This window comes from Apus apus, chromosome 1 (genome assembly GCF_020740795.1).
Source record: "Apus apus isolate bApuApu2 chromosome 1, bApuApu2.pri.cur, whole genome shotgun sequence".
Lineage (NCBI taxonomy): Eukaryota > Metazoa > Chordata > Aves > Apodiformes > Apodidae > Apus > Apus apus.
In genome coordinates this window covers 115,637,350-115,648,307 of record NC_067282.1, presented here as the reverse complement: position 1 = coordinate 115,648,307, position 10,958 = coordinate 115,637,350, and the positions used below count along the sequence as shown (strand labels likewise).

General features: G+C 39.5%; 1 protein-coding gene across 1 annotated transcript; it reads left to right on the top strand.

Moving 5' to 3' along the window:
* Positions 1–326: 326 nt before the first annotated feature.
* On the top strand, positions 327–1,785 carry CLDN34 (claudin 34). The gene has a single exon (XM_051634766.1). It carries the CDS (start codon positions 327–329, stop codon positions 969–971), a length of 645 nt encoding a protein of 214 aa, XP_051490726.1. The 3' UTR covers positions 972–1,785.
* The last annotated feature ends 9,173 nt before the right edge of the window (positions 1,786–10,958 follow it).

Sequence of the window (10,958 nt, the reverse complement as noted above, 5' to 3'; positions counted from 1 at the left end):
GAACATAATGGTTAGTAAGGAAGGAAATAACTTGGAAAAATATGTGAATTCTCCTTTTGTGAATGTAAAAGGGATATGGCAATGGGAGCAATCCATTGTATCCTTGTGATACAAAACATATACAGAATTAGAACCTAGCTGTTATTTTTCCATGGGCATTAAACTTTAACAATGCATTACAGTCAGGGAAAAATTACTACCAACCTCTTTTTCTTTTTCACCTACTCACCCAAATTGCCTTTAATAATTTTATGCTCTTTCTTTCCAGTGCCTCTGTCTCTTCACATGGCAACTGTGTCTGTGCCAATGTAGAAGACCTCCAGAGGATGAGCTCCCTGGTCAGCACCTTGCACCTCCAGCTAGCTGCCTTTGCTCTGGGCACAGTAGGCTGGATCCTGTGCACCACTTCAATGGGAATTGTGGAATGGAGAGTGTGGCACGTGGACAACACCACTGTCATCTCCTCTGGTATTGCCTGGGTGGGGATTTGGAAAGTCTGCTTCATCAGTTACCTTCACATCTCACCTGGCTACAAAGAACAGTTCTGCCATAAGTTCAGTGGCTATGACTCCTCCATCCCCCACGAAATTTATGCTGCTCAGGGTCTCCTGTTGATCGCCATGTTCATGGGCTTGCTGGGACTGACTGCCACAATATTTGCTCTGAGAAATGTTTATATGAGAATCACTCACAAAACTCTTATTACCCGTTTCTTCCTTTTGGGTGGCTTCTTCTACATATTTGCTGGTCTGTGTGTTCTGATTCCTGTGAGCTGGAATTTCTATTCTGTAATGCACAACCAGAGCATACCTTTTCCTCCTTCTTCTTACATGCCCTCCAGCCCAGTGGTGCAGGAAGCTGGTGCTGCCATTCCTATCGGGATTGCAGCTGTCATTTTCCTGCTGCTAAGTGGGACTTTTTCTCTCTCATACAGATTTCTGGTGACCGCAAACACTATCACAAAATCCTGACAGGATAAATCCCCTCTGCTGTTTCAGAACAATGGCATAGTTAAAGATAAGAATGGCAGCATGAGTGATTTTATAGTCAGGGAACTGTAGAATTTTGGTTTAGTCTATAGTAGCCACACTGTTTTGTTAGATGATCCAGCTGAATTACCATCTTAGTTGTCACATATGACCAGAAGTTCGTCTTTGAGGTAACTGCTGTTGAGCAGCAACTGTGATTAAGTTTTACCAGTTTTCCTCCTTTGTATATACAAACATTGATTAATTTATTTTTTGTGTAAGATATTTATCATGCTCAAAGAGCTGGCTCCAAATTAACTGTCCTATTAGACTAATGTGAAATAACACGTGTTAAATGTGAACTTGTTTCCTTGTTGGTACTAAATTATTTTGTCCATTATTTAATTACATCCATAGCGAATTACGTTTTGTGACAAGTCAAGACTTTTAATACCAATACTATGGGAGTCATCACTCACGTCAAATGAGTCTTGCCTGAATTGTCTTACAAAGGCCTTGTCAGTTTCCCCTCTTCCTCTAGGGCACATAATGAGCTGTATCTTTAATGCTTCTATTTTTCTTGCAAGGTATTTGCATTTTATGTTGCAACATGTTTGCCTGTGGGCAAGGTGTGCTCTTAGTCCCTCACTTAGGCAGAGAGAAAAAGTCTGCAAGTGTTTGCTTCTTCACCAGACACTTCACCAAATTCAAAGGTATTGCGAAAGATGGGAACAACTTCTACAAGTCATTACAAAACTGCTGTCAAAATCACTGCTCTGAGTAACCGGGAATATTCAGTACAACTTTTAGGATATGATTCATCTGATGTAGACATCATTGACCTAAAAGCTGGTCAATTCAGGCTCTGTTTGTAGTCAGTGTAGAGACGAAGGCAGCTTTTTTCCAAAACAGATGCCTAGAGTGGCTGGGAGATGACTGGCTTCCTAAAAACCTGTTGTTACACTTTCAAAGAAATGCTACAGGAATATAAGTAATTAGGTTTTACTCTTTTGATTGTCCTCCATTTTCCAAAAATACTCATGGATTCAGAGAAAGGAGAAAGTAAACAAAAATGTAAAAATTCTTGTACATTACAAGAAAAGGTAAACTGCCAGCAAACCAGGTTTTAGTTCTTGGGGCTGTTACTAACTCAGCTTGTTCTGGCAGTCCAATTTTTTCTCCACCTCTTTACCTGTACTCAATTTTTCTGTACTGACTGTCTACACATAATCTCTACAGCACCTTCATTTCCTCTCCAGCCTTCCAGTCTCTTCTGAAACACCAGCTTATCTCATCATTGGTAATTTTTTCAGCTGCTGCAAGTGTTTATCTTTTGAGTGTTTACACCACTGTAAAGCACTTTCAAGTGGTGTTTCATTGAAGGCAACTGATTTAATAACTTGTTTATTCTATATTGTTTCAAGTTTTATTCTTTTATTTCTACTATACATCCTTTACAATGTTGATAGGTTTCATTTTTAAATGTGCAAGCCAATAGAACTGTTATCTCTTCCCACAGGCCCTACAATAATCTTAGATTTTATCTTATTGTAGTTGTAAGGGGAAAAATTAGGATCTATCCAGGTATTTATGCCAGCATTTCCCCACACTAATAAACCACCAGTATTCCCTGACAAGGAGTTTGAACTTCACCAGAAAATGACTGATTATTCAACTTTTTTTTACTTCATTAAATGTCAATAACCACAACTATGTTTCTCAGCTATATTCACCAAGAGATACGGTTTGATTTACATCTATTCTTCTTGGCTAAAAGAAAAAGCAACAAACAACATCAGAGACACTCCAAGTTTCTGCATTGCTGCCACAACTCTTTCCGCCAGTGATTCTGTTCATCTCTCCTGATCTGTGGCCATAAAACTCCAGAGGTGTGTCAGACATAGGCAAGATGGTGAGGAATTCCTCATCTAGATACTGGAATAGATTACCTAAGGAGATGTGTGGGGTTTTAAAAAAATTTTTTATCAAAAATAAGTGTAGATAAGCAGTGCCCTGAGGTCTACAGGTATGAGTAAGCCTGTCTCAGAATGGAGGGGTGGTGTAGGTGAGGCTCTGGGCATTCTTTCCAATCCTAGGTCTCTAATAAACGAGTCTACCAGTAGTCACATGGTCCAGATTATATGTTGAGACATGATAAAAGGTAGTCTATGGTCAAATACCAATCTATATTAAAACTTTCCTGAAGCAAAGAGAGGAGAAAAAAAACTTAGCTCAAAACAAATAAGAGGAAAAACTTCCATTGATTTCAATGGGATTGAGCCGGTCTTGATCCCTCAAAGCTATGTGTGGTTCATTGCATTGTAGTGAATGTTTGTGTTCATTAAGATATTGGTATTAGAGGTAAGTAACGTTCCTGTTCTTTTACTTTACCAGCGAGAAGGCAGTTCCTTTATGCATATTTTTCACGACACATTTATTTCAGAATTTGAGAAGCTAAGTTACCTTTCAATAGGTCAGTTTTTCACCATTTCATTTGTCCTTGTACAGCTGTTCTTAGGGTTGTCTGCACAATCAGGCAGCTGAAATTATTTCAGTTTAGATCTCAAAATTGTTATTTTTTTTCTGGAAGGCTGTTTTTAACCTTGATTACTTTAGGAAGCGATGCTATAGCCTGGCCCATTTGCAGTAGCACAGCCGAGGACAGGCAGTGAGACAGGAGCAAGTGGTCAGGGCTCTGAGGCAGAGAGATAAGGGGCAAGAACATCTTAAGCAAATCTCACCACTGATGATATCGTGCAGCTCTGTCTCCAGCTTCAGTGCAGACTGGGACCTGTTGCCTCCACAGTGACAGCACCGCTTGCCTTGTGGGCTCCACCCTGTCTAGGAATGTCTCCACACTGGCCTCAGTCTACACACAAACTAGTCTTGCTTTATTTTTTCTGAGTTGACAATAAACAAGTATCTTGTGATTCACTCACATGTCTGAATTCACTGCTGGGGGAATGTACTGAATACCAAGGTTCCCTTTATGTTCTGGTGGGTATCTAGGCAGAATGGTAAGGCACCCATCTTTGACCTCCATAACATGTTCCTTACCACTAATCTTCCACATCATGTGTTTTATTAACCTTATTTATGCATACCATCTACCTCTCCTGTCCATTCATGGCCATAGACCAAAATGCGTATGAATATATATTCAATATTCTTCTCAAAACTGGGTTCTCAAATAGCAGATAAAGCTGAAAAGTGCCTAATAGTAAAACAAGCTGATAGCACAAAGTCTACTGAGATTTTCTTCAGGGGTGAATATGTCATTCTAACCAACATCTTTTGTGTTCAGGTAAAGGAAGAGGGAGGAGGTGGGAATCTTGTACTGCAGAGTATGTCACCAAATTTTTCGAGTTAACCCAGTAAACAAAAGTTTAATTCAAGTCAGCAGTTTGACATGAAGAGTGTCTGAATTGCCAATGGTGAGTTCCTTAGCTGATTAAAAATAACACCAGTCTCAGAAAGAAATGTTTTAGTTGTCACATGCCTTATGGTATATTACAATGATGAGAGGGAGGGTGGTTTTCAAGAGAGAGCTATTTTTAGACCTTGGACCATTTTTCCCTTAGAATGGAAAAACTGAAATGTCACAGGCAATTTCCTGCTCTTTAGGCCATTAAAATACTGCAGGACAAAGAGGGTTTGCTTTAAAAATGTAAGTCTGGCTGCCATAGTGTTTTACAGCAAATAGTTTTCTTAAAATAGGAAACCGATGTATGTTAAAGTAAAGGTTCCCAGAAGAGACGTGCTCTCTGAAAAAAAATGCACCTTTTTCAAAACTGCACTGGGATTCCTTTCATCCTTGCCAACATCTGTATTGTCAGATCCAGTATTGGTTCATAAAAAAATATTTTTCAACCAATATACTCCCTTTACACTTTACTCAATTTACTCTGTTTCCCTTGATTGAGAAAAGTGAAATCATTCAATAATTAGCATGGTGGTTTGGAGTGTATTGGATCTCAATTATTGTGTCAAAGTGAACTAGATGCCAGTCAAGAAAAATGTAAGTGAATCTAATCTCAAGATCATAAACCAAATAAATACCACCCATAACTGGGAATGGGATACAGAAAGCACTGTTAAAATCCAATGCATAGAATGCCTCATCATCCTCTTTATCTTGGGATATATGTGGAAAAGTCTAAGTGCAAGGATAATTCCTTGAATGATATTTTGAAGAAGCATATACATGATGGGTGGGATTTTATACCCAACACAGTCCAAGGCTTTGGCATGTGTAGTGTGGTTTCCAGCAGCTGAATATGCAAATTCATTATGGAATAAATTGGTAAAGGTAAAGAAAAAAAAAATCTCACTTGGAAATAACATTGCCAAAGTATCACCAGATACCTGAGATAGCTAATGAGAACAATTTGTACCTGCCCACCCAGGCTGCCCACATGGCCTCAGGGATGACATTACAAGTAGGAGAGAAAGCATATGGGAAATAGGGAGCAAGAGGCATTGCAACCACTGCATAAGTATATAGCAGCTGCTGCCTGACTGAAACTGAGGGGAAAAAAAAGCCCTTGCACAAGGGAAGTGCTTAAAAAACCCTGAAGGCTACAGAACTGGAAAGGAAACATTCACAGTTTGGGGAAGAGACTGGAAATATCAGTGCCAGTGTTGAATAGCATTTTAAAGGTATAGGAATAAAACTGGCCAATATGGAGAAGTTTCATCTATCTCTAAAAGAATGATGTGATATCCAATAGCTAGTCGTGGCTGAAAAAGATGACTAGATCTTGGGGTGAATTTGAAATTACTTAAAGCCAGATTTGTAGTGATTTGTCCATGTAAAGATGTGATCATCCACTTACTGGTCTTTCAGAAGTACTACTGACAACCTAAGCTGTCCATACGGGACTTTAGGAATTATTCATGTCAGTGGACCTCAAAGCCTTACTTACATCTGAGCTTTAGTATTCCAAATACATGTAGAGTCTAACCCATAGACTTCCACTTGACAGTTTCCCACTTGTAAATTAAAGATGGCAGCAACTCACAAAGTTATGGCAATAAATACATTAGTACAATGGGAGCCAGAGAAGGCACTGAAATAGACCTACTGAACCACTGGGTTTTGTTTGTACTGTGAAGCCATACTCAGGGATGTAGAAGTCCCTTGGATGTGTGAAGCTGCCTTGCTGTTACTAACTGCTGTTATGGTCTTGGAAGCACTAGGAAAAACCTACAAGCTTTGTTGTAAGAAATATTTATAAAGGTTGTGCTCAGAATTCACCTAGCAGCTTTTTCCTACCTGGAGGACACTGAAGATGTTCACTGGCGTATGTGTGCTAATCCCCAGGAGCTGCAATTTCTCTGGTGCAGCAGGCAGCCAGGGTGCCTCATTTTCCCTTCTCCCCACAGCAGCCTGGGGCACAGGAAGCCGATGCTGCTGCTCCTACTGGGATCACAGCCCTCATCCTGCTGCTTGTGAGTGGGACCCTTTCTCTTTAACATAGACATGCTATTGTGCTGGATGCCAAGCCTCCTTCTGATAATAGAGGCTTCAGATGTCTGAGAGAAACGTGAGGCAGGGCTAGAGGATAAGCATAGCAACCCAGTGACTTCATCTGCTCAAGGAGCACTACGGGTTCTGCTGTGACCCTTTGGGGACATTCATAAGTTGCTATTTGAATTCAGAGGAACAGAAATAAACTATGTGATAAATGATTTTCACCCAAAGAATTATGTCTTACAACTACCCCCAAAACACTGCTATGTCACAGTGGGGTAACTGAGTTCATTTCAGTGTTGCTGACAAGGGTTATTCCTGAAGGGAAGTCCACTTCCTCACAAGTGGACTTTTGGTTTGTTTATTTTTCAGAGGTATGTAAATGTAGTGTTAATTTAATTGAATTTTGCCTACTGTAATAGAATGCTGTATCAATAGACTCTTAACCAAAAAGTCCCTAAAGGATGCTTATTTTTAATGAAATTATTTTAGAACTGATCTGCATGAGCTCACACAGAGATCATGGCCTGCATTATGCAGACACAACATTTGCCGTGGTGAAGTGTACTTTTAAATATGATGGTAGGAATAAAATGGGATTGTTGAAGTAGCTGTACTTTTTAATGTAAGAGCTTCAAAATAACTGGCCTAATAACCCTCTGGCAGGAAGGTGATCAGCATGTGGCATTTCATCCTATCTTTTCTGTGAGTGCAGGCCGTGAAATCATACCCCATGAACCTATCAATGTGATTAGTTGCAAGAGCATTAATACCTAATCTCCTTGCCACTGTTTCTCAGAGATGTTTGTATCCGCCAGGACATCTCTCTATAAATAGCTTCATTTCCAGTGATAACTCAGGAATTCTGAGACTTACATTTTGCAGCTGTGTGTAGCAAATGTTGCTTGGTTAGCTAATAGTCCAGGATTCCCAAATGGTCCTGGTGCCATTCAAAGCCAATGCAGATAGTCACCAAAGCTGGTGGCAGTCTTCAGTCTTTCTAGCTGCCATGCTTGGCCCAGGTCTCTGACATTGTTGTCAGGTGCTGTTCCTGCTTTTGAAAGGCTGGTCATCAACCCAGTCAGACAGCATTGTATATCAGGAGGAGTTTTGTCCACAAATTTCACAAGCTTTGTCATGAACGTTTAAACAGCAGTCACATGAAGATTGTTATTAACGGTCAGAAAAACTTGCTTCTGACAAAAGCATTGCTTGTCACTCAGAGACCTAGCAATGCTTCAGAAAATTGGTTTCATTAGTGAAACTTTGGATTTGATGCCACAAATCCAAAGTACTCTGGAGTAGGAATAACAAAACGAGCTTGAGTGTGAGAAGATAGTTCAGGCTTTTAGCCTGAAAAGTTTGTCTTACAGGAGTGTGATCATGGAAGTAAAAGGAAATTCAGGAAAGTACTCAGCATCTTGCAGGTTTGCTCTTTTCTTTTAGGCTGGAAGAGCTAAGCTCTGATTTGCAATGTAACTGCCTGAGGACATGGTGTCAAAACGTCTTGGTTTAAGCTAAAGAAAAATAAGACAGTTTAAAGAAAACTTTCAGAAGTCTATTCGACCTAAATTACCCCATTATTCTATTTGCAAACCATGTTATTTCTAGAAAATCTGACAAAGAACTCAAATTATTTTTAAATAATCTAAATTTAAACCATCTTTATTGTAATAGCCACTCTGATGCCTTAAGAGAGGTAGAAGATTTTTTTATTGTCTAAGCAACCAGTGCAAACTGAAGATCAAGAGTAAGACAAAAGAACACACCGTCATCTGAGCAATGAAGGACACACCATGGGAGGCATAGAAGAAGAGCCACACTGAATAGAAGAACTCTTAAAAAAATGTGAGGGGTAAGGGAGAAGAAAGTTGAGTGAATCACTTAAGACAAAACTGAGAAAGAAGCAAGAAAATTCAAATTAAGAGGAAAGAAACAGAAAAAGAAGGTGAGAGGAAGGTGATTTAACAAAGACAGAGATGAGCAGAGGATAAAATCTAGCTGGAGGTTCAGAAAATATGGAGTTTGCCTGTGCAGAATTCAACCTGAAATGGTCTTCTACTCATAAAATGAGAACAGATACTTTTACTTTAGGGATTCATTTACAGAAGACAAAAAAAGAATAAGTTACAAGAGATAACTTAGCTGACCTGTGGTTTCATGGTTGGCTGAGGGCTTAGTGAGGGCTTAGCACTGAATTCTGGAGAGCTTAGAGTTGGTACACCTGGCAGTGCCAAATGCAAATGACTGCAGATTTATCTAACGCATAAAATACATTTTGCAGCATACATGAGTCTTGGCACTTCCTGTCATTGTACTAATATTCATTTGCTTAAGATTTTCTCAGGAATTAACTTTTGGACTTACAGGGGACTGTAAATGGATGGCCAACATCTTATTTGGGATGACTGATGTCTTCATGCTGACAGGGTATATCCATGTTAGTTCCTCTCATCTAATAGCTTCTTCTGTCCATTCACTGCAGTCTGATGAATTCTGCTGCAAGAGGAAGATTTAACCCCAAAGCCAGTTTAATCCATTTACACAAAATCTTAGAAATTGGGCTCAGTTACTGGAAAACCAGCAGAGGAAGCCTATGTTAATGCAGCCTTTTACAAATGGCCTCTATGATGTATCCAGTGCTGGTGAGTAAACCAAAAAAAAAAAAAAAAAAAAAAAGGGCAGAAAGCCCTAAAGGAAAATATCTCCTTGTCTTTTAAAGCAGAGACAAACTTGATAAGAGTAGCTTCTGTTTTCAAGCTTTTACAAATAACGGAAGTTTTACCTCAGTTCACTTTGGCAGACTGGTGTTGGTGTGACCCAAGTCTGGAATAGGAACCACAAAAATGCTATTAACCAGCCCTTGTGGTAAGTGACCTAATTACTATGCAATGGCTAGACAGGCAACTGTTGGGAGATGCATTCATGTCTGTGAAGTACCCAGAAATTTGTTTGCATTGCTCAGACAACACCTGGACGGCTGAACTAAGGATCAGTCATTTGATACCATTCAGAGTCTGTTGTAAGCAAGTAGCTACAGATATCAGCTTGGTTTTAGGACAGGCTGACTCTTCTCCAAATCATCACTAGGAAAAAGATTTTCAGCTGACATCATAAAATGAAACCAATTAACGTCAGTTGAGAAACTGAGTCTTGTCCTAGAAGAGACATACATGAAGATTAAATATGCTTAAAAACTCTACTAACCTTAGTTCAGCCTTCTCAGAGTAATCATCTGGCAATGGGACTATGGAAAAAAAACCCACAATATGTAATTTGTGGTATCAGTACTAGTTATTTGAATCTTCTTTTCAGATTGCTTGTCAAAAAATACATTTTTTGCATTCATTCTTTTTCCTCTATTTTATTATAAGTATTTCTGATGGGCTAAATTTTGCATCTTCAGACTGAAAAGCTGCAAGGTTACTGTTGAGAGAGCTAACATTCAAGCTTGGAAATTCTTGAAGAAGGAAATAGTAAAAACTGAAAGTGGTTGATCTTGACTGAGAAAATCTCTAGTCCCATGAAAGGCATAAAATAAAGTTTCCTTCTTGTATATTTAAGTAAAACTGCTAAAAAAGAAAGATTCCTCTTAAAATAATACGGTCAAATGTGTGACACCACAGATGCAATTTAAATGCTTTTGACATGCTACTGTCATCTTTAATGGAAATCTACCTCCTTTAACAATTTCAACATTGATTAAGTAAGTCAGTTTATCATTTTGGAATGGAATGGAATGGAATGGAATGGAATGGAATGGAATAGAATAGAATAGAATAGAATAGAATAGAATAGAATAGAATAGAATAGAATAGAATAGAATAGAATAGAATAGAATAGAATAGAACAGAACAGAATCGCATCCCATCGCATCATTTTTATTGGAAGAGACCTTTAAAATCCTCAGGTTCAATCATTTACCCAGCACTGCCAAGTCCACCACTAAACCACCTACCTAAGGACCACATCTACACATTTTTTAAATACCTCCAGGGATGGTGACTCAACCACTCCCCTGGGCAGCCTGTTCTGGTGCCTGACAACCCTTTCAGCGAAGAATTTTTCTTTACATCCAATGTAAACCTCCCCTGGTGCAACCTGAGGCCATTTCCTCTTGTCCTATCACTTGTTACTTGGGAGAACAGACTGACCCCCACCTCGCTACAATCTCCTTTCAGGTAGTTGTAGAGAGCAATAAGGTCTCCCCTCAGCCTCTTTTTTTCCAGGCTAAACAACCCCAATTCCCTCAGACACTCCTCATAAGATTTTTTCTTCAGACCCTTCACCAGCTTTGTTGCCTTTCTCTGGACTCATTCCAGCACCTTGAGGTCCTTCTTGTAGTCAGGGACCCAGAAGTCAAAACAGGATTCAAGGTGCAGCCTCATCAGTGCCAAGTACAGGAGGACAATGACTGCCCTAGTCCTGCTGGACACACTATTCCATGATTCCCAATGCAGACTAGGATGCTGTTGGCCATCCTGGCCACCTGGACACACTGCTGACTCACGTTCAGC

What these genes read in the sequence shown, in the direction of transcription:
- CLDN34 (XM_051634766.1), top strand. Translation starts at nt 327, where the DNA reads ATGAGCTCCCTGGTCAGCACCTTGCACCTCCAGCTAGCTGCCTTTGCT.